This window comes from Eufriesea mexicana, unplaced genomic scaffold (genome assembly GCF_001483705.2).
Source record: "Eufriesea mexicana isolate 0111107269 unplaced genomic scaffold, ASM148370v2 scaffold1049, whole genome shotgun sequence".
Taxonomy (NCBI): Eukaryota; Metazoa; Arthropoda; class Insecta; order Hymenoptera; family Apidae; genus Eufriesea; species Eufriesea mexicana.
The window spans coordinates 853537-878181 of record NW_016909187.1 but is presented as its reverse complement, the minus strand read 5'-3'; the positions used below and the strand labels follow the sequence as shown (position 1 = coordinate 878181).

General features: G+C 42.0%; 1 protein-coding gene across 1 annotated transcript; it reads right to left on the bottom strand.

Moving 5' to 3' along the window:
- Positions 1-19190: 19190 nt before the first annotated feature.
- Positions 19191-24365, bottom strand: LOC108547478 (uncharacterized). The gene is made up of 2 exons (XM_017900028.1): positions 24336-24365; positions 19191-20198 (listed from the first exon to the last, which is right to left on the bottom strand). The coding sequence occupies exons 1-2, from the start codon at positions 24363-24365 to the stop codon at positions 19191-19193; spliced, it is 1038 nt and encodes a 345-aa protein (XP_017755517.1).
- Positions 24366-24645: the final 280 nt, after the last annotated feature.

Sequence of the window (24645 nt, the reverse complement as noted above, 5' to 3'; positions counted from 1 at the left end):
GAATTTGTCGAGATACTCGTACCGGATACCCGTGTAAACTGAAACCTTGCCCGCGATGTCGCGAGGCCGATTAATTTATTGCGTACCAGTTTAACAGGTCGCTGATTGGAAAAACTTTAAGGCTGTTCCGCGAGTCCCGGGCACTGAAAATTTGCCCAAGTGTCCGTGGGAAAATATTGACGCACGCGCGTGCTGATTACCGCAAATATTGCCGTAAACGAGAAATAAGTTTACGGTACTTATGTCCTGTTTCGACAGCTCTCGTGAATCATCTCGATCGCACCTATCATTGTTTCCCCTCTTATTCGATTTTCGAATTTTCTCCAAGAATTTTTATTTTTCCTACGATTTTTTTCCTATTTTTAAACCGATTTTACGCGATTATTAAAGAGAAATATCATGCAAAGCTAGGTTAGGTTAGGTTGTCTTTCATTTTTGGAAACTCGAATTCATTTACCCGACACTTCGAATCGAGTACAAGTAGCCCTCATATAACACGGTTTCACTATAACACGATTTATAACTCGCGGGAACCCTCCTACAACACGGTTTCGCTCTAACGCAATAAGAAAATTGCAAAACCTTTGTACTACACTGTACTTCTATATGAGCAGTGACGACGAAGGAATTTATTCAATTAAAGTTGCGTTAAATTAAATTAATATTTTGTTTTTTTTTTTTAGTTTTGTGTTGTACATACATTTAAATTTTTAATAAAAATGAGGTTGTTTATGTAGAATTAAAAAAAAATTTGTTTCTAGTAAGTTTTCAGAACGTAACCTCACTTTTTGTACTGCATCTTGGTCTCACACAACACGGCATTTTCTGGGAACCTATCTACCGCGTTATAGGAGCGTTACCTGTACTTTAATTAAAACTACACTTCGGGAATAATTCAATTTTTAAAAACGGATTTATTTCGTCACCGAAAAATCAAGAAACGTCACTATACTTTACCAAAAAGAGAAACTGATTTTAATCCCCCGCGTGTCTATGTCCAGTCGGATTATTTTCCATTTAATTCGACAATATGTCAACGTGTCTTATTCGATGGTAGAAGATTAAAACTATTTACATCTAAGCGTTTTGTATGTACACCTAACCTAGTGATTCAATGTTCGTACTGGTAAATAAATAATGCACGGAACCGGCGTCACTTGCACACTAATTTCCATCAGAGTGTTGCACGATCCACTTGGTGCTGCCACCCCCTCGCACGCACCCCTCGCTTGTCGTGTAGCACACTTCAACTATTAATCTCCCGGGAACAAGATCAACCGCAATCGCGCCGTCGTTCTCGAGCACTCGTTCTTCCGTGCGGGTGTAGACCCTGTCCGTGCCACGTACTTCCAATTTCCATCGTCCAGTTTCTCCACTTCCGTGACCCGTGCCACCGTCGGTCAATTACGGCGCGCCGTCTGCACCGCCGCTGCACTTTGCAACGCTATTTATCAATGCCACGAATCGCGCGTACGTGTGTTCCGCGTCTGCGCGGGTCAACAAGGATACACGATATTTCCCGTAACCCTTGAACTCGACCCAGAATATCCGGACCAGCTGGCCGACGTGGACGTCGGTAAATCGTGTTCTCATTGGGTCAGGGAACAATTTCCGTGATAGTCGTTGTTCCAACTCGGCCTAACTCTGCTACGGCTACGAGTATCGTTGTCCCTTGTTTCGTTCGACGGATTCATTTATGGGTTAGCTTCGCAGAGGTGGACGTTGTACTCGCTCGTTTCCTGTCGCTATTCAATTTTTCACATTTTTCCTTTTCCCCGCGAGACAAAAGGGGAGAACATTAGATATATTTTTCGAGAAATATTTTTCAAGCGATTTTTGAGAATTTCGAATACGAGTACTGTCGCGGTTGTCGAATCGTGGGAAGGTTTATGGAGGTCTTTGGCGAGAATGTTGGCTAGGTTCTTCGATGGAGGATACTTCAAGTAGGACGTGAGAATGTGGTCTTGGTGCATTCATGTAGATATCATCGTGGAATTTTGTTTGGTTAACGCGGTCTGCGATTGATCTCGTTCATTGGAAAGCGTAATTCCAAGATTGGAAATTGTATACTTTTCCTGACTAGAATGATATTTACAAATACCAGGGAAACAATATCGGCATTCTTTCAGACTTAGCACTTATCGGTTAGAGAATTTCGTCGAAATTGAAATTGAAATTAACTTCCGACCAGAAGCCATCTCGGTATTCGCGGATAGCGGTACTCGGAGAAGCAAGCTTCTTTCCACTAATAATCCACTATTTATCTACATACTCTGCCGACTAATTACCACGTAATTCCCATTACGAGGTACAGCCTCGAACCGCCATAATCCCTCCGCCTGGTCCAAACAGTCTTTAAATTATTCCGGAGAACGTGAGGCGAAAAGAAATCAGTTGCATTCCGAAATAATCTCTTCAACGACCAGATGCGAGATAAACTTCGTCTTCGCTACATTCCCTGCGTTCCCCTCTGCCGATAAATCCAAACTTCGCCGTTGCACCTAGCAGTCTGGCTAGCTGGCCGTGTCGAGGAACCATTATAAACACGATCGAAACCATAGAAGCGAGCATAAAGCAAATCTCTAATTTCACGTGTCTCGTCGACCTCTTCCGCCATTTTCCACGATATCGCGATACCTTGGTATTTACGCGCACCTGCTGGCCGACGCGACAGATACTGATTTAGGAAGAGAAACCTAACTATGGCTACTCCGTTCGCGTAACGATTCCCTTGGAGGTAGCTACGCGACTTTCATTGTGGCCAATCCCGCGCCAGGCGTTCGGTAACTTATCTGCCGATCGGGCGAGCAACGCGCGTGTAACGAGTTTCCCCGGTAATGTCTGGAAATTATCGAAACACGGGCGTATCGACTGACGAAATTTTTGCACAACAGACCGCGAGATCGCTGCAACGCTTTCGCAATCCTCGCCGGGACGGGATTACCGTAATTCCTGGTGGAATCGGGGTCACCTTCGCGCGGAGGTTAACGATAATTTCCCCTAGGGGTGAAAGCAAGGAGAGAAATTCGTCTCGGTGGATTGTTTCGTTCGACGGATGTGGGATTTTTCTACGACGAAAAGTGGGCTTGGAACTATTTAAAAAGATCGGCCGGCTTCCGCTTTCGGCCGCGGGTATACCGGCCTAAGTAGCGGTTGTCGAGGAATTCTTTCGCGAATTAAGCAACCGACTGACGAAGTAAAATATGATTTATGCTCGCTTTTAAGCGCTAGACTCCAGTCCGAGTGATATTCCCGGCGAATAAAGTTATGGATTAGCGGGTTCCGCGCCGCGAGATAAATTATTTTCCAACAGCCAGTTTTTGCGCCGCGTAATATATTATATTCCGCGTATCTTAACATCAAATTAATAAGTTTTTGCCGGCCGGGAACGAAAGTCGGGGGTAATTTTTCCTCGAAAAGTGTCCGAGGAATTCCGCGAGATAAATGCTCTTCTTTAAATCACCGCTTATTTAAGTACTCGTCGAGCATTCTCGGGATGCGCCATTTATCTCCCAGCTGAATTCCGACGACAAATTACCGTTCTTAATTCCACGGCTCGCCAAATAAACTTACGATGCGCAGCGAACACTCGCGGTGTCAGTCCGTGACAAATCGTCACTCGTCGCGGACCGTCGTCGATGCGTCACTCTCGCGGATCGAGAGCGGAGAGAAGCCGAGCCAAACGGACCTCCGAGTCCTCGTGGATCTCGATCGCGACCGGCTGCAAATGGCGCGTTAGCCTAATCGGTGGAGGATGGAAAAATCGCGGTCGGTCTCGACGAAAGCGGAAAGAGGCGTTTCCACTGTGGGAGGAGCTCGCGTCTTTAATCGCGATAGATTCCGCGCGCGTCTTATCTGCCGCGATCACCCGGTATAAACTGCCGTGTTCGCGCGAGTAATGCGAACCTATTTACTCGTCATGCAGATGACCGGTAGCCGTTTCTTCCTTTTTCACCCTCTTCGCGGAGATCCCCAGCCCTCTGCCCCTTCCCCACGGACACCTTCGTACCTGGCAAGTTTCATTACGGCGATAAATTGCGGCCGGAGTAGGCCTGGGAAGGGGCTTGTGAATGGCCGAACCGATTTGTCGTTTAACGAACGCTCGCCGCGATCGCCTCTCGCGGAGGATCGTTTTACGAGACGCGTCCGCTTTTATGCGCGTGCTTTCCACTTACCGGACAGACCGGCCATTTTTTCCCTAGAGCCCGTCCAACGTCCTTTCGGCAGCGATCCAGGGCCCGACTCGGGGGTGGTTTCTTCACTGGCGCACGGTAGGCCTCCATTCTGGAAGAGAGAAGAGAAATCGATTACCAAATCGTTGTTTAGGTGCTGGTTAATCTTTTGTAATATTTTTCGGAACGATTCTATGCGCAATACGAGTTCTGCAACGAGACTACGTCGAAAAGTACAATAACTATGATTCAATACGCACTACAACAACAAAATGCACTAACTTTGTACAGATTTCGGGGGTGCTTATATATTCTCACTTTTTGGTAGGGTGAAAATGACCATTGGTCCTTAGTCGAGGTAGGAACGAGTAAGATGTTTTCAACTGTGGCGTTGGCCTGCCTTTATCAGCTAGATCCTTTCGCAGGACTAACGAGGAGAGTGCAAGTCCTTCGGGTTATTGATTTGGTTGAAACTTTGCAGGTTTACGGATTTAGTCATCCCATATGTTTTAATTATAGATTTATTTCGAATATTTATCAATTATCGTTAAACCACAATGCCACTTTTCGGAAGAAGTCTCTAGTTAAGAGTAATAAAGCTTCAATCATAAATATCTCAAAAATTATCGCATAGTTGCCTTTGTAATTATATATTTTCTTCAACCGGATGACTTAATCTACAAACTGCAAAGTTTCAACTAAATCAATGATCCGAAGGACTTGTACTCTCCTTGTAAGTCGTAATAGCGAAAATATGTATCAGCATTGCGAGAAATTAATTAGAATTATGCTTAATTTTGCGTTTGATCATTTTTGTAATTAAATCAAGAATTGTTCTTATTGTTATTGGTATCTCATCCACCACTAAAACCTACCATGATCTAAATGAGCAATTGCAAATTTTCATTAAAAATTCCCCACTCAACGTTATCGCTTTGATTATTTGTTTCCACGATGTTTCTTCCGATATGCATATAAATTAATTTCTCAGTTTCCTTTCTTATTTTTTTCTCTTTTAAAGAATCTTCTTTTATTTCTTCATCTACCGATCATTTGACCAGTCGTGGTAGGTTTAGGACTCTCCTTGTAAGAGTCAGCAGACTCTTTTGGTCATCCAACACTTCTGTTTGGTTGAAGATGGTGGTGTCGAGTGAGATTTTTATGATCCTACTCGTGTATAATTTGGGGTCATTTTTAAATAATCTTTTTGCAGAGAAGTATTTTAGAATTGTGAGGAAATACGCCATCATTCGCATAGTTTGGTGTATAATTTATTATTCGTCATCGTCGGGAGCAATTTTGTCGTTTTCGAATTAAATTCCCTCAGCGATCGATACGAACGAATAGACAGGAAATGATCCAGGTAAACGTTGCTTCATTGATCAATTCGATGGAATATACTCTGAGTCGTTAGAATCCGTGGCTAATTCGAGATATGGAGCAAGTGAAAAAGAGCGGAACGCTGTTGTTTTCCGTCGATATATTCGATCGGACAACCCTCCGCGTTAATTAATAGCCATTACTCGTGGCGAGGCGGACAGACCTCGATGGCGTAGGAAAACGCGGCGCGGGATGTAAAAACGAGGCATCCCGATCGAATGGAAATGACAGAGCAGGTATCAAGGTGGTTTCTCGCGGCGTAAAAGCGATCAGAGCCACGCGTGTTCGGCATGGCATTCCGTGGAATTTTTCGCGATAATGGAGCGAGACAAAGCGAATGGAAGGAGAGAGCGACGGATCGAGGAGGGTAGCGTTCTCCTCGACCATAACGAGAAGAGTATGACTCACGAAAACGCGGCCAGTTTCGCCTCTGCGTTTCTCTCCGGTTCTCCGCAGCAGCCCCTTTCAGGCCCGTTTTTCTTCGTTCCTCCGGTTCTCCGACGCGCAGCTTTATCTCCGTTTCCCGATTGATTTATGCGAACTCGCCGCCGGCAGTAATTAATAGAGATTACAGCCTCGTCCCGAGGAAACTCGTATCCTCGGTCTTCTGCGCCTCTATCGAGATTCGATATCGAGCATTCTAGTCACACATGCACGCTGGAATCTTTCCGACTGCCTCCGCTGACGTTCCTGTTTCCTAACTCTCTTATTTCCTCCTCTTTTCTATCTTCCTCGCGAGATCACACGCGTCTGGCCTCTATCGCAATCGCGTTCTCCAGGCCTGTTGGAGAGTTTGGAGAGTCGGGAGCTGGATCTTGCTTAACGACGCCTAACGAGTGGCCAGGATAGCGATTTTGCAAACGAGACTCCTCGGTGTGCCCGTTTATTCGTCACGATTCCGTTTCTCCCGCTTTGTCGCGCATTATCTTGCTCCTCTGGACGAGTCCGCTCCTCTGTCCAATTGATTACTATTTAGCCGAGGAGAAATTGATATCGGGCTCCCGGCACGCGAGTACGCCAATACCGCGGGCCCCGATACGTTAACTTGATTTCACCTCGACTAACGACGCGTAATCAGCAACGGAGAAATTGCAGCTCGCTTTACAAATGGCCTCGCGAACTTATCCCTCTTTTCGCCTGTTTAATGATGCTTAAACGCCATTACGGGGACAGCGACTGGTTTCGCGAAACTCGTAATCAGCCGAAGGGCTCTGCGTATCCCGGCTGGGTTTTACCTGTTACGCGTTAATGAATAATTTTGCCTTCGAAATTTCTCTCGCTTTGCAATAGTGTACGGTGTTACGCTCATCTTCGAGTATACTGTACTTTTATTCAAAATTGCAAAATTAATATCAAACGAAATACCGGAATTTCGAAATATTGCGGGATCAATGTTTAACAACCGTTTGAGTCCTAAAGGCTTTTGGAAGAACTCGGTCGAGAAACCCCGAACAGCGCGATAACGCTTGCCTTAATCGAGTGCCAAGAAGTCCAAACGGCGCGATAGCGCTTGTTTAATTTTATGTTGAAAAATCCCAATCGTCGCGATAGCGCTTGTATAATTTTATGTTGAAAAATCCCAATCGTCGCGATAGCGCTTGTTTAATTTTATCTTGAAAAATCCCAATCGTCGCGATAGCGCTTGTATAATTTTATGTTGAAATATCCCAATCGTCGCGATAGCGCTTGTTTAATTTTATGTTGAAAAATCCCAATCGTCGCGATAGCGCTTGTATAATTTTATGTTGAAAAATCCCAATCGTCGCGATAGCGCTTGTATAATTTTATGTTGAAAAATCCCAATCGTCGCGATAGCGCTTGTTTAATTTTATGTTGAAAAATCCCAATCGTCGCGATAGCGCTTGTATAATTTTATGTTGAAAAATCCCAATCGTCGCGATAGCGCTTGTATAATTTTATGTTGAAAAATCCCAATCGTCGCGATAGCGCTTGTATAATTTTATGTTGAAAAATCCCAATCGTCGCGATAGCGCTTGTTTAATTTTATGTTGAAAAATCCCAATCGTCGCGATAGCGCTTGTATAATTTTATGTTGAAAAATCCCAATCGTCGCGATAGCGCTTGTTTAATTTTATGTTGAAAAATCCCAATCGTCGCGATAGCGCTTGTATAATTTTATCTTGAAAAATCCCAATCGTCGCGATAGCGCTTGTTTAATTTTATCTTGAAAAATCCCAATCGTCGCGATAGCGCTTGTATAATTTTATGTTGAAAAATCCCAATCGTCGCGATAGCGCTTGTATAATTTTATGTTGAAAAATCCCAATCGTCGCGATAGCGCTTGTTTAATTTTATGTTGAAAAATCCCAATCGTCGCGATAGCGCTTGTTTAATTTTATCTTGAAAAATCCCAATCGTCGCGATAGCGCTTGTATAATTTTATGTTGAAAAATCCCAATCGTCGCGATAGCGCTTGTATAATTTTATGTTGAAAAATCCCAATCGTCGCGATAGCGCTTGTTTAATTTTATCTTGAAAAATCCCAATCGTCGCGATAGCGCTTGTATAATTTTATGTTGAAATATCCCAATCGTCGCGATAGCGCTTGTTTAATTTTATGTTGAAAAATCCCAATCGTCGCGATAGCGCTTGTATAATTTTATGTTGAAAAATCCCAATCGTCGCGATAGCGCTTGTTTAATTTTATGTTGAAAAATCCCAATCGTCGCGATAGCGCTTGTTTAATTTTATCTTGAAAAATCCCAATCGTCGCGATAGCGCTTGTTTAATTTTATGTTGAAAAATCCCAATCGTCGCGATAGCGCTTGTATAATTTTATGTTGAAAAATCCCAATCGTCGCGATAGCGCTTGTTTAATTTTATCTTGAAAAATCCCAATCGTCGCGATAGCGCTTGTATAATTTTATGTTGAAATATCCCAATCGTCGCGATAGCGCTTGTTTAATTTTATGTTGAAAAATCCCAATCGTCGCGATAGCGCTTGTATAATTTTATGTTGAAAAATCCCAATCGTCGCGATAGCGCTTGTATAATTTTATGTTGAAAAATCCCAATCGTCGCGATAGCGCTTGTTTAATTTTATGTTGAAAAATCCCAATCGTCGCGATAGCGCTTGTATAATTTTATGTTGAAAAATCCCAATCGTCGCGATAGCGCTTGTATAATTTTATGTTGAAAAATCCCAATCGTCGCGATAGCGCTTGTATAATTTTATGTTGAAAAATCCCAATCGTCGCGATAGCGCTTGTTTAATTTTATGTTGAAAAATCCCAATCGTCGCGATAGCGCTTGTATAATTTTATGTTGAAAAATCCCAATCGTCGCGATAGCGCTTGTATAATTTTATGTTGAAAAATCCCAATCGTCGCGATAGCGCTTGTATAATTTTATGTTGAAAAATCCCAATCGTCGCGATAGCGCTTGTTTAATTTTATGTTGAAAAATCCCAATCGTCGCGATAGCGCTTGTATAATTTTATGTTGAAAAATCCCAATCGTCGCGATAGCGCTTGTATAATTTTATGTTGAAAAATCCCAATCGTCGCGATAGCGCTTGTTTAATTTTATGTTGAAAAATCCCAATCGTCGCGATAGCGCTTGTATAATTTTATGTTGAAAAATCCCAATCGTCGCGATAGCGCTTGTTTAATTTTATGTTGAAAAATCCCAATCGTCGCGATAGCGCTTGTTTAATTTTATCTTGAAAAATCCCAATCGTCGCGATAGCGCTTGTTTAATTTTATGTTGAAAAATCCGAATCGTCGCGATAGCGCTTGTCGGTGCTATTTTCATTCAAAATTGCAAAATTAATATCAAACGAAATATCGCGGGACCAATGTATATATAGGAATATGTGAAATTATCCTAGAAATATAATAGGAGAAAATAGGATCTTCTCGTTAGCTCCAAAGGCAAATATCTGCAAGTGCTCTGGTCAATATGGTTACAGCGTTACTATGAAAATTCTCGGTAGTATTCTCCGTGCTTTCATTCTACGATCCGACCGCCAATTATCCAAGTATCTCGTTTTGCAACGGAATCATTTATTATAAACTCGCAGCTGTTCGTTCTTCTCATTCATAATCAATTACTACACGGTTTCTTTCGTATTACTCACGATCAGGCTCGCTCCGTGCAACACATCCACGTTTGCTTTGCGCTAAACAAAGCCTCCTCGGCTGCCTTGTTTAATAGCGCTGAACCGTTCTCATTCTAAATGCAGCTGCCGTTGTTTCGCTCGCAGCGATTTATCTCCGTTATTATTGTTTTTCGTCGATCCATTTTTGCCGCTTTAACCGGTTGCACGGGCTCGGTATCGCGTTTCGCGAGGAAGGCCGAAATATCCGCGAGTTTCCTCCGTCTTGGCTCTCGCGTAATTCATTTCATTGACAAATCGCGCTCGTTTGTTCCTTCCCCCGATAAACGCTGCACCGGTGCAGGTAGCGGCCGATGCAATTGGAAATGCGCACGGCGGAACAGGCGTAGTCGGATTTTTGGTGCCAGATCCCGCGGAACGTGGACATGCGCGATATTATCTCGTGTTCTTCGATTTCTGATCGAAATCGATTCGCTAGATTAATCGTCCAAGTGGAAGCTGATTTATTCGCCCGCGTTATCTGGAAGAATACCGTGTACCGCGTTTACCAATGTAATTTATTGCTTAATCAGAAATGGAGGATACAGGTGTTTTACCATTGCAACCGGATTAGGAACAGGACTAACTAACCGACTCGAGGTCAGATCGAATTGGGAGAATTTTTAGAGAAGAAACTGGAGAAAGCACTCTTTCGATGAATAAGTAGTTGGATAATTCGGTATTGTAGGATACCATTTCCAAAGAAATTGCGAATCGACTATTACGAACGAAAACAAATTGTAAACCGATCAATATTTTCTAAAAGCAAATGGAAAAGTTATTTTATTGGATTGGCAAGAAAGTAATTTCGGTTTGCATCAGTAAATAATGTTATGCTTGTTTAGTTATTCTTTCGTCAATGTTAGAATTTTTTTCTTTCGAGATGTGGTAGTCGATACCTTTAGGTTGCTATTTCTTGAAATTCCGTGTAATTTCGTTTATAACTGTCAGATCACGGTCAGTCTTATCATGGAGTGCAAAAATAAGCATTTTCGACACATTTTACTTTTTTATTTTCATAAAGGCAAGAATGCGGCTGAGGCTCACAAAGAGATACGAGAAGTTTATGGTGTTGATTGTTTAACAGAACGCACGTGTCAGAATTAGTTTAAAAAATTTCGTTCTGAAGATTTTTCACTGAAAGATACCCACAACGTTCTGGTCGACCTTCTGAGATTTACGCGCTTGGTTAAGTTTTTTGCGGATAAGGACCAGAAATTCTATGAGCGCGGGATCACGAAGTTACCAGAAAGATGGTAAAAGGTCATGGAATAGAATGGAGGATATTTCACCGATTAAAATTTTATTTACTGTATAGAAAAAATTGAGTTTTATTGCACACTAAAAAACCGAAAGTACTTTCTTGCCAACCCAATAGTTAACAAAATTAAGTTACGTGGCTTCTACGAGGAGGTAAAGAAAAGCATAAAAGCATGGTCCTCGATGACCAAAAACAGAGTCATTAGAAATAGAGTGTGACCATCATAAGCGTGAGTTGCTTGGTGCTGGAAAGAGAGTTAAAAGACTTCATTAGAAATAGAGTGTGACCATCATAAGCGTGAGTTGCTTGGTGCTGGAAAGAGAGTTAAAAAACAGTGCGTCTTTGTGTACTTTCGTTTCGTTATCTTGGTGTTCTTTTCCTAAGTTAAATCAGTTTACGAGTTTTGAGTTTGTTCTTTTGTTATTGTTCTTTTGTTCTTCCGTCAATTTTCGGTGTCTCAAGACCAGTTTCCGTCATCCCACGGTATTGAACTTGTTGGAGAGTTCTAATCTCCCGCTCCATGTTGCTAGACGCTACTAGCGACATCTGGTATTTCTTGGCAATTCGAATGAAACCTAACAGTAGAAGTCCTTCCTCCCAAGCAATCGTGAAGAAAGCACGTATAGTTATTCTGAGATATTGTCATTATATAAAACATAACCCATCCACGATATTTCACAGCAGAACTATTATATATAATAGTAGCTCAAATATTTCTCGATCATTTTAAAACGAAAATACGTTTGCCTAGTAGTAAATAGTTAGAATTTTTTCGCACGTAATTCACATAATTCGATACTCGTCGATGATCTTAAAACGAAAATGCGTTTGTTTAATAGCAAATAGATAGTATTTTTTGGCACATCGCGATATTCTTCGTGTTGCCATTGCATGATCGACTAATAGTATGCAACTTTCGAGTTAGCGAGTTTCGAGGAACAGACTCAACGTACGAGGGGAGGCGTTAAAAAATCGTACCAATTTTCAGTCTTGTTTCTACATAATACGTACATTTTCTGATCATAAAACGCAGCTTATTATTTTCGCATTACGAGCTCGCAGAATGCCGGAAACTGCGCCTCGCCAGCCCTAAAACATCGGGGGCTGAGGCTCCTCCGAAGTCGTTGGGATTATTATGTCGATGTAATAACAGTCGTGGCCGGCACACACGCGCGTTGCACGTGGTCGGGTTCGTTATTACGCGAATTTTAATATTTTTCCTCGTCCGAATGAATTTTCAATTAACGACACGTGATAACGTGTTCTCCCTCTGCTCGACGCGGATCATTGGTATAACAAACAGTTACACCGCGCGATAATCTGATAAGAATGCACAGCGGGAATCATACGAAAGCGATTTTTCACGCTTTTATTTATCGAGCATGAAATTTCGATCTTTATTGCCTTGTAGAACACTTTCGATTAAGATAGTATCAGCCTTACGAATTTATTAGAACCGCGCACTTATTTATACGAGCGGTGCGTTCTTTGGCTATCGATAAATGTTCCTTCGCATCGATTTTGCAATTGATTCGAATTTGCATAGAATAGACGCTAACTAAGATTCAGCAATTTACGGTACGAGGGAGGAAAATTATTTGACAAATTTTTATCCCGATGCTCAAGATACCTACGTATCTTTATATCCGCACGCGATGAAATCTTGGTACGTCTTATGGCACGCGTAATTCTACTATAATGACCGAATAGTCGGATCGGATGAAGTCCAATAAAAATTACGCGTTATCGGCATCGGTGGTAGAAATTATGTTATTCTTCGTACCTATCTCTCTATCTACGATACAGCATCGCGTTGGATACACCTGGTCTGACAGAACTAGTCTAGAAATACTGTACTGTACTATAATATAATAATTTCCAGAACAGTAGTTAGAAAATACAAAATAACACGCGAAGAATCTTCAATATTACCATCATTCACGGCAAAAGCGAAATCTTCGCCTATTTCCCTTGCAACAATTTTCATTTTAAGATTACTCGAATCACGGTACCCCTATCTGGTGGAAAAGTTCCTAGAAGCCAGGCAGAGCGCGTGTAACTCGAAGTCACGTTCGATACCCGACGAATACTCGCAATTACGGGAAGGCTGAGGCTAGTGGTATATTTTAATAATACCAGCAGAGAGGGTCTGAATAGCAGCGCAAGAAGCTGCCGCGCTGCGAGTTAGCCCCGAAGACAGGACGTTGATTCGACAGTTTCGCTGCGAAGTCGGTATTCAGAACCACGGCGATCTTGTTGTTCCCGGAGTCCTAGCAGTCGTAATGATTACCCGCGCGAGAAATCATAAGCTTCTTCGTGAACTCGATCAGGGAGTCGGGTGTAAGCCGCTTAAGAGGACGATGTCCCTGCTGGTCCCGTAACGGAACACTGAAGCTGGGATTACGCGTCTTCTGGTAGCTCGCACCACGAAATCTATCCGCAAAATAAGCTCCGTAACGCGACACTGGCTCCTCGCTCGTGGCCATCCTATGGATCATATCGCGTTATTATTTTCGTGTCTCGTTTATCGGGAGGGTGAAAAATCGACCAAAGAAGAGTGTCGCATCCCGAACACTCAACTCGCTCGGATTGCAAGGCCCGCTACGCTGCTGCGGCAATGTTGCTGGGATACGGCCTTTTCTAACTTGATAGAGGTAGGCCTGGTTATTGTTGAACTGCAGAGAGTTCTAATAGGACAGGAGACAGTCTCCTGCGCCGAGTTGTTGGTGGGTCTCGATGATGATGGTGTGCTCGTGATGAAGTTTTTAGGAACAATCTCTTTGTGAGTGCCTTGTCGGTGGTTTTACGAGGTTCGTCTGTCTACTGATTGGTTGGTATAATATTGAGGGTGTGTGCTAGCTTCAGTGTCTATCGGTGATGGTGGTTGTTTAAACAATCTAGGTCCTTATGTCGTCTTAAAGGGTAATATATCGGTCCTTGTCTTGGTTTACCCAACTGGTGACTTAGGTGACAATGAGTGTGTAGAAGTCAAGGAATGCTGACATAAAGTCCTCCACTTGACCTAGGACATTGCGGTCCTAGGCCCGCAACAAAGAGGAATCTCAACCCTTATCGGTCGCTAGGCCTTTACACGTGATTCTCACTAGCTGTAGCTGGTTTCGATAAATGAGCGAAAGATTTTCGTCTTGTCATCTCCCATTTGACTTACGATTGATGATGGTTAATCTTTTGACTTTGATCTGTTCTGAGTCGAAGTGCTTCTAAGGCGAATTATCGAATATACGCATAAAATAATGTACGATTTTTGGCTATATTAATCCTATGCAGATAGAGATCTGCACGTCTAACAAACAATAACTCTCTTTTTGTAACAAGACGGATTTCATTTAATTAAAATATCACCCTAGGTTTCTCACACGTCTCAACTCAAATCTCTTCTGACACTCTTCTCAATTCTCCACTCGATTCTCAACTCTATTCTATCCCATTCTCAACAATTCTCTTCTGACCACCTCGCGCACTTGCATCCTTACTTAAAGCCAAATCTATCTTTCTCCATGCACATACTTTCCTTCTCAATCATTCGACGTACATTCCGACCAAAGGATTTGGCACTACCGTTTGCTCTTTCGCGTTGGGCCCTATGCCGTCATTCGCTATCCCTCGCTTTTCGAGAAGCTGTACAAACGTTTCCATGTAGTCCCTTAGAAGTAGGATAGCACACTCATTCAACTCGCTACCACTCTTAAAACATTGTTAGTGTCGTTCATCGCTAGCCATCCTACAATAACATAAACCATCAGAAGCTTCGCCGAGTGTGCATTTGCGTCTATAATCTAAACCAATAGCTTTTGCCGGACGTATATATGTACCCATAGCAGTGAAAGGGTTAAATTCTCAGTTTCGTTATACTGCAGGCCCCAAAACAGTGGATCTTCGGAAATAAAAATGGCGTCAAACCTTCAGCATTTAAAAAGAAATTAAATTTGAGCTGCCAAAAATCGCGCGTTTTTCGTATTTCGCGACACGATCGACGGACTCTGAAGGGAAAAATGAATAGCTGGAAGCTTGGTTTGCTATTTCTCGATGCGAGCGCAAAGCGTGGAAAGCTATTCCTCGTACTTGTTAAGCGAGTATCTGAACACGGCGAAGCTCGTGGAGGTTGAAGCGAGCAGGGAACTCTGACAAGAGGTCTGATCGATAAGTTTCGCGGTGGTTACCGGGATTCCGTGTGCAATCAGTCGGCCAAGGTTGGCCCGCGGTCAGCTGTTCGATGGGGCGTCCGGGGGCGCGAGACGAAAACCGGTGGTGGCCGGGAAAAAAGGAGGAAGAAACGGCGAGTGGCGGGGGCAGGGAGGAAAAAAGGGACCCACCGGTCGTCGAGGTTGCACCTGCCACATCGTGGCGCGGCCGTACAAGGCCGACGATCCCGAAGAAACTCGAGGCGGAGGAGCGACGAACAACGCTCGAGTCTCGCCTTAAGCGGCGTCTCTCCTCGAAATCACGATCGATCGATCTTGAGATTCCCCTCGAATCGCGGCGCAGGCCCGCGAAGCCGATGTCAGCGCGATCGACATTGAATTTCATACAACGAGCTGCCACGGGGACTCTTCCTTTTGCCTTCTTTTTTCCCCTTCAACGAGACGCGAGTCGCGAGACACGATGAGGTTCCTGGAAGAATTCGATAGAAGTGCAGACTTTGTGCGTGGACATGGAAATTCGGAATTTAATTCGATCACGTATAAACGCTGGGGCTCAACCACTCGTTGGATGATTCGATCATGCGAGATCGTGTATTAAGGATAGTTTACCCTTTGCGCTTCAGTGACGAGTCCAACTCTTCGTGTCAGACCTCGCGAATGTTAATATAATATATTAACAATATAACCGTGTGTTTGTAACGATTAACCCATTTGCATCCAAGCGCGGAATATTCCGCGAGACACGACTGTCGTCTATCACCGAGCGCGGAATAATCCGCGAGCCACGACTGTCGCCTATCACCGAGCGCGGAATAATCCGCGAGCTAACTTTCTTCCATTACCAGTTACTTAATATTCTTCATATGCTGATACGCGCGCGGTGATATGGGCTAGTCGTCAGTTGAACGTCGCTGATACCTGAACACGGTACCTTAAGTAGAGCCACGATGCAAATGAGTTAATATAGATCTTTTTAGAAATCTATTGCATGTGAGTACTGTATACCGTACCCATATTCACTATATGACGTATAATTATATACATTTCAAGGGTTGCTAACACGCTGTGGCTCTATAAGGCGCGAAGTATGAATTGAATATGCAAATATATTTCAACAGTAAACTATACTAATCAATTATGCACAGAAATAAGTATTCAATGGTTAATTAAAACTGAATACTACTTCGATACATAATTTTTCGTGATTAAATCCTAGTACAAGGGGTTGAAGTTAACCCCTGACCTGTGATATGAAAATGAAATACGCGTGATTTCCTTCTCTTTTTATTTTAGCATAATTAGTATAGGTGAGCTTAGAGGAATATAAAAGAAGCTTCGAATTGTATCTTTATTGCGAAAAAATCTTCGAGTGCAGAGAGTTCATTCCTTGGCCTACAATATTATACGAGATTCGTGGTAAATGTATCGGGTAGAACACGAGTGTGATGACCTCGAGCCTTGTTCCATGGGAAGGACCAACGTAAACAACACTGGTCAGGCTCGAGGTTAATTTTCGTCCGTGTCTTTCCGTTTCCGTCTCTTGTCAGTTACGTGTTATCCTCTGCCGCGTTCGGACGCAGTGACTCGACGTGCCTCGACGTGACCGACGTTGTTGTTGCCCGACGTGATTATGGCACGCGCCATCGCAACCCGAATCCGTAAGGTAAGAGATTTAGAATTATTTATGTTCGAGGTTAGGGAAATAATTTATATTGTCATTATATATAACTAATTCCTTGCACTGTGATTTTATTATGGTAACTTAGTCATCGAAGGACTATTTGATCCTAATCCATCACTGTGTATCACTATGTATCAAATTTGAGGGGTTCTTTGTGAGGTTCGGCATGGAAAATTCTCGAATTAGACTCGTTCTCGAAAGTACTACTTTTTGATGGTGAAGTAAAGAGAAATAACAAGTTTTCTAGGATAACTGGTTCCACTATGGAAGGGAAATTCAGGGTTTTCATCGTTGAAACTGTAATACATAATTTCTGTATATTCTGGGTGCATCGTTTTCTTCCTAGCTATCTGCTACCAAGTTTCCATATATTAGCAGTGGAATTTTAATTATCAATGCGAGGGTTTATAAATATTTGAGAATCAGGCAAAATATGTTTCTATTAGTGTACGATGAAATTCGTGTTAATACTACTTAAATTTGAGAAAAGCTCGTACTAATTGCGTTTTACACTCCTCACCTCTGGTTAATCGTATCTCAGACACCATACGTGAATATATAATTATTGTTAAATAGAATGAAATTGAATTTTTCTTAAATCTATTTCATTATTGAATATGTAAATAGGAAATTAGATAGGATAATCTTTATTAACCCTTTGCACTCGACGATTTCTGGCTAGAAAAGAGTAGAAATTCAAAGATTCTCCACTAAAACACTGACGATACTTTTTTGAGCAGTAAATAAGGAATTATATAATTAATAGAATTGTAGAACTATTTCATTTCGATACCTCACACATTGTTCTAAATTTCCAAATTTTATGAAATGGTGACTGAAGCTCACCTCTCGAGTGCAAAGGGTTAATCGTCTAATGACCTCTTCATTATCATTTATAACTTGGATTTTAATTCACTCTTCAGGCATCGGTTCGGTTTAAGGTTGCGTTCGAATCACAAATTTGCAAACATTTTGCTACACATCCGCGAAGAAAAGAAATTGTCAAGATACTCGATGCAGGATATGCATCGACGTAAAATGGGAAGCAGAAAACACGGAAAAGGATCGTGTTTCCCATCGTTAAAAGTTTCGATTCCACCTATTCCACGGTGAAACCTTTCTCGTAAAATATGATCGTTTCGCGCCGCTTAATTTTCGCACAGATAACCGATCTTCGTTGGCATTTGCACGGTGTACGGGAAGAAATCGGCGGCAAGAAGCACGATCGATCGATCGAACCGTGATTTTACGCGTGTGCGTGCCAGGGTTTATGCTTTACTCGCGATACTCGAACCATGCTAATTAACGCGCGGTTAATTAAGAACGAACCGGACAGCGAGGCCGAAGATCGCCACGAAGCCGCGAGATTATGGTCGAATAACAATACTATATATCAGGGGTGTCCAAATCGGCTTTAATAGGGCTCCTTGGATCTCTCGGAGGAATTCGTTACAAGCTGTACGAATTAATAATTAAGCGATAGTCGAGATAGACTCGTAAATATTAATTAACTCCTCAAAGTATGAATTATTTTTAAAAAATTGGCAAATATTTCTGAAGATTTTTATTGTCCATTTGGTCAGTTAAATTGCGAAGAAATTGATATCTTAGAAAATAGGAAATTATATATAATTTTGCATAGTTGTCGAGGAGTTAATTAATTCATAGAAAATGCTACTTCATTTCAGTCTAGGAAACTATAATCATATATTATCTCTGAAATATTACTATTCTGTAAGAAGTAGGTTCAGAAGAAATGAATTTTTCAAATGCCATGACGTTTCAATTTTATGGAGTGTTTTACTGAAAGGGTTCGACTCGGAATTAGTATTTAATGCTCTAATAAACCGATATATTTCTGCTTCTACGTAAACATACTTAGCCGAATACCGGTATATTTACTCGAGAAGAAGTTAATTAAGGAAAACTTATGTGGATGTAGTATTACAATCGGCGGATCTAATCAGTGCCATAAAATATTACAAGATCATTAACTTCTTTCCACGATTGCTCAACTTTTAGCTTGTTTTTCATATTCCTCCTAGGAGGAAACGGTTCCGTTGCGTAATTCGTACAATTCATTACCGCGGTCCAGCTGATGAATACCCGCGCTGGTACGAAGAAATTAATGTTAGCCATGATAGGTAATCGTAACTTTGTGCAAGTTCCTAATGAGTATTGAGAAAGATTTGTTTATAGGGGATAAACGAGTCATCGTTTGCACGCGAACGGACGATAACGCGTGCGAGTCTCATCGGTCCATGGATAAAATAAGATATTCAATTAAGATACTTGCGTGTTTGTAACTAGTCAGTCAAAACGATTCCTTTCGCTGAATTACGAAATTCTCAATCTTTCCAAATATTTCGCGAAGTAAAATGTATTATTTTGACACGTGAATCGTTGGCAATTCGATATTAATTAAGCTGCGAATATTCTTGGAGAACAACGCGAGATGCGAAAGTTCCCGGAAAAAATGTAAAACTCGATAAGATGATTATTTCCTTAATGCGATATTCCTGTCGGAAGGAGTCCAAAAATTCGTAAAAATTCGGAGGAATAGCAACAGCAGTAGCATCATCAATCTTAACATTAATATCAACATCAATGTGAACATTAATATTAACATCAGAAGCAGCAGCAACAGCACCATTAACATTAATATCAATATCAACGTAAACGTCAACGTAAACATCAACATCGACATCGACATCGACACCAACACCAACACCAACACCAACACCAACACCAACACCAACACCAACACCAACATCAACACCAACATCAACATCAACATTAACATTAACATTAACATTAACAGCAACATCAACGTGAGTATTAATGTGAACATCAAGATTAACATTAACATCAGCTGCAACATAATCAACAACAACGTGAACATCAAAATTAACATTAACATTGAGTTTAACATTAACGTTAACACCAACATCAATGTGAGCATCAAAATTGAGGTTTACATTAACATCAACATCAACGTGAACATCAAGATGAACATTTACATCAGCAGCAACATAATCAACATCAACGTGAACATCAAAAGTAACATTAACATTAAGTTTAACATTAACGTTAACACTAACATCAATGTGAGCATCAAAATTGAGGTTAGCATTAACATCAACATCAACGTGAACATCAAGATTAACATTAACATCAGCAGCAACATAATCAACATCAACGTGAACATCAAAATTAACATTAACATTGAGTTTAACATTAACGTTAACACCAACATCAATGTGAGCATCAAAATTGAGGTTAACATTAACATCAACATCAACGTGAACATCAAGATTAACATTAACATCAGCAGCAACATAATCAACATCAACGTGAACATCAAGATTAACATTTACATCAACGTGAGCATTAACATTAACCTGAACGTGAACATTAACATTAACCTGAACAAGAACGTGAACATTAACATTAATATTAACATTAATGTTAACGTTAACAGCAACAGCGACATTATCGTGAGTATCAAGGTGAACATCAAGATTAATATTGGCATTAACATTAACATTAAGTGAAAATCAGCGTGAACATCAAGATTAACATTAACATAAGCAGCAACAACATCATCAATATCAACGTGAACATCAAGATTAACATTTACATCAATGTGAACATTAACATTAACGTGAACGTGAACATTAACATTAATATCAACATTAATGTTAACGTTAACAGCAACAGCGACATTATCGTGAGTATTAAGGTGAACATCAAGATTAATATTGCCATTAACATTAACATTAAGTGAAGATCAGCGTAAACATCAAGATTGATATTAGTATTAACATCAACATCAACGTAAACATCGAGATTAACATTAACATAAACATTAACATTAAGTTTAACATTAATGTTAACACCAACATCAATGTGAACATCAAAATTAATATTAGCATTAACATCAACATCAATCAAAATTAACATTTTCATTAACAGCAATAGCAGCAGTAACAGCATCATCGAAATCAACAGAGACAGAAATAGGAATAGTAATACACAGGTGTATTACAGGTAATTTTATACGAAATTCTGAAATTTCTCGTCGGACTTCACACGTAATCCTGAACCGCGGAATTCGGTATCGAACTGAGAAATCGAGCACGTAGTTTGGCGCGAAACCGTTCGATCGTGGCAATCCGTGCAAAGACAGGGCTCAAAGACCCCCGGTCGCTGAAAAACGTCAGATCCCATCAACTGTGTAGCTAGCACGGCTCATCAGCAAGGCGGAACGATGGCGAAAGATCGCGATCGAAGCGAGTCACGGCGCGCGTCGTCGTCGTCATTTTCCCCGTCATTCTCGTCATCGTTGACGACGCGTCGTTTCCAAGCGGAGCGGGCCCGCTCGTGCACGCTTAGAGGGCCGCGAGATCCGAGATCGCAGAGATCGGAGATCGTGTTCGCTTTGCGATGCCGCCGACTCGTTACCAGATCGTTCTCGCATCTCCTGATCTCCGCACGCACGCATGCGCTCACGCGTGTACACTGGCCTTCTCCGCTTTTATCGTGCCTCCGCGCAAAGCCCGATTCGCGAGATTCTCGGTTTTAGCCACTTGCTTCCCTGCTTCTTCTCGCGGTGCTACACGCGTCCTTATTCCTCGGACAATGTTTCATCGCCGATAACCGATGGGTTCTTTCGTCACCTTCGTTTTTCGTCTTCGAGATTATTGGCTTCTTTCGGGAAGCATAACTGAGTATGTCTCTGTAGTCGGTTGGACGAGACAGGTTCGCAGAGAAAAAGAAAGCGCGTGATCGACGCGTGGATAAGGTGACGATGGAACTGACAGTCTGTCTTCTGTCTGTTATCCCTCGAGTTTCTCGTGAAAGCTTGTTTGCTTTTATTCGTTCTTTTTGTTGTACGGAGAAAATTTTGAATACTTTGACACTGTGCATTTCGAGCATTTTCATCGTTTCCGATACTTGAACTACTGTCCTGTTAGGTGTACTTGTCAACGGGATTACTCGTGACAACTTGCGCGAGTTTCGTCCGATTTTTCTCTGAAAAGAATCAATCAGACTATGCTTATGTTGCCACGTGAATCACAACACCCGAGTTCATGTAAACGCGAAGACACGTGAACTGAGGCAAATCAGGCATTTACTCTTGTATTACTGTAAATGAAAACGTACGAACTGCAAATTGTAGAAAGACACAAGCGTCGTCTGATTTATTCTCCCCAAGAAAGAATAGCCGATGAAACAACGTGAGCTAGTTCAAATTCAGGTTTTGCAGTGTTTCATTATACCGTAATACAAAGAGCGAATCTGGTATGGTTGTCTTGATGATGTGATTATGACTGTCTTCTATCTCGAGTCTGCTTGTATTTTATGGATTCTCTAGTCTTCCTGTGTTAGTAGGAATTTAGATTCGGGTCTGTATCTCTTTCGTCTACTGGTGGTTTACATACTCTTACTAGGGCCTAGTGCAAGTGGTGTCCGGGTGGTGTGTCACGAGTGTGTCGTGTGATGAAACACTGGTAGTAAAGAAATAAAACAAACTTGCATTGGGAATGACTGTAGACAATAGACAGTGTGCTCCATAAATGGGTCTCTAATAAGAAATATCGTTTGTTAATTAGAATATACTAAAATTCGAATATTTCCCGTCTCATTATTGGAATTAAGAAACAGAGATCATCTGATCTTAACCTTTATAGTCGAAAATTTTCATATATCCGGTAGCTGCAAAAGTAAAGAATCTAAAATCGAGTGATCTATAAGTATTTAATAGCTCCAGTGACAAAAGTGTCTCTAGCAGGAAGATTTCAGCTTTAGCTCATTACCCAGTGATGCTTTATTATTATCAGTTAATTAACGAGCAACTGGATCTTTTCCTTTCACGAGCTCCCTCATCCGTACCCCGGTCAGCACGTTGAACGTGAAATCGGTGTGTTATATAGTAGCCAACTCGGTAAGAAGGCCGGAAGCACTAAATCAAGGAGAGGAGGACCTGGAACAACGGCTCGTAAACGCGATAAAGAGAAAAGGAAAAACGGCGGATAAAAACAGGCACGTCCGTGAATCGAAAAGTGTGCGACATGCAGCATAAGCGCGGCGGAATTGGAAAAGAGCGTCCGTTCTCGGGCAGTACCAATAAACGTTCTAACGCCCATAAACTCTCGGAGCGAGTGAAACAATTCCAATTCCAGCAGCCGGCATAAATCACCGACGTCGTACGTGTCAATTCCCTTACGGCGCGTCTAAATTCGAGCATTTCCGCGTGGTCTAGGGGAAAAATGGCGGCGTGGCGGCCGGGTCAGGCCCGCCATTGTAAATCGGCCCGCGGAAAAATGGTGGCGCGCGCGCGCCGCGGCGAACGTGATTTACCACCTTAATACGTTCGGGCATAATTCGTTCCGTGGACAGTAACTAGGCAGTCGGCCGGGCCGGTAACGGTTCATGCGAAACGGGCAAAGGGTTCGAGCTATCCCGCGATAATCGTCGGCGGAACGAGCACGCCGGGATCGGGTGAAAAATCGTTGCGAGCCGCGGCGGACATTTTTATCCGGCGCGGATACGCGATTCGTTCGATGAGCTACGGCAAGGACGCAACTATGCGGCGTATTCGGAAAAAGCCGCGAACACGGTGGCGGGTATTAAATGCCTTATCGCGCTCAAAGTCCCGCGGCTCGCCTTAATATTCCCGCGTATCTGGCTTCATCCTACCAGCCGCGTCGGCAGATCGCGTTACACCGAAGATGCCTCGCTAATTTACCGCGGTATTCCTGCCTTTCCGTTTTCTATGCGGTGTTTCGTGGTTTATAAGCTGCTGGCTCTTCGGCTTGCGAGTTTGGCACGTTTCGATCGGTCGTTTCGCGCGTGATAGATAAAACGGGGTACCGATCGGGTGATTGGTCTTCTTAGAGATCTGCTAAATTTCGAACGCGACTTTCACGCGAATTACCCGATACATTTAACATTTTTAGTTTATCAGAGGACTGCGAAAAATTTGTGGAAGCTTCGATTAAAGGCTTTAACGCTTTATTTAAATTAACCCTTTGGACTCGAAGATTTCTTCGTTGCGAAAATGCAATTTGTAGCTCTTCTTAGATTTTTATAAACTCACTGATACTCTTTATACTAAAATTAAAAAAAGAAAATCGTGCATTTGCGTGAGAAACGAACGAATAAAATAATTTTATTTCGATGTTCTTAATATAATTATCATCATCCATTATTTAAGTTATAGCATTAAAATAAACGGTGACTGAGAGTCACCTCTCCAGTGCGAAGGGTTTACAAATAACGTCTCAACTCGTCCACTTCTTCTTATCAGCCCCTACCAAGTCGCGGACGGGGGGCCACGACCCCTGTCGATGTTCATTCTAACTTGTCTTACAAGGAGAGGATTGAATCCTGAAAGCGTCTCAGGAAGCCATTAGAAGAATTAGTTTAAACTATAACTAACCCTTTGACTGTCACTCCGAAATCACGTATTTCACTCAGAACGCCATGGAAATATTTTTATTATTCAAAGCATATAATGGGAAAATAATAACAAATTCGTAATATAACAACATCTTTACCCAATCTCCATTTATCTTATTATATGTCATGGGTGACCACTGGTAGCGCCTTGGTAACGGTTGACAATCAACAAACTGTCAATTTTCATTCAATTTTCATTCAATTTTTATAATTGTAAGTAGTTCAAGCACTCCGTTAACCAATGACCACCGTGGCGTTACGGGAGAAACCGTGACCGGTCATATATGACCACCATGAGAGTCAAAGTATCAAAGTGTCCCAAGAAGTCATTAGAAGAATTGGATTAGACTATAACTAACCCTTTGACTGCCACTCCGAAATCACGTATTTCACTCAGAACGCCATGGA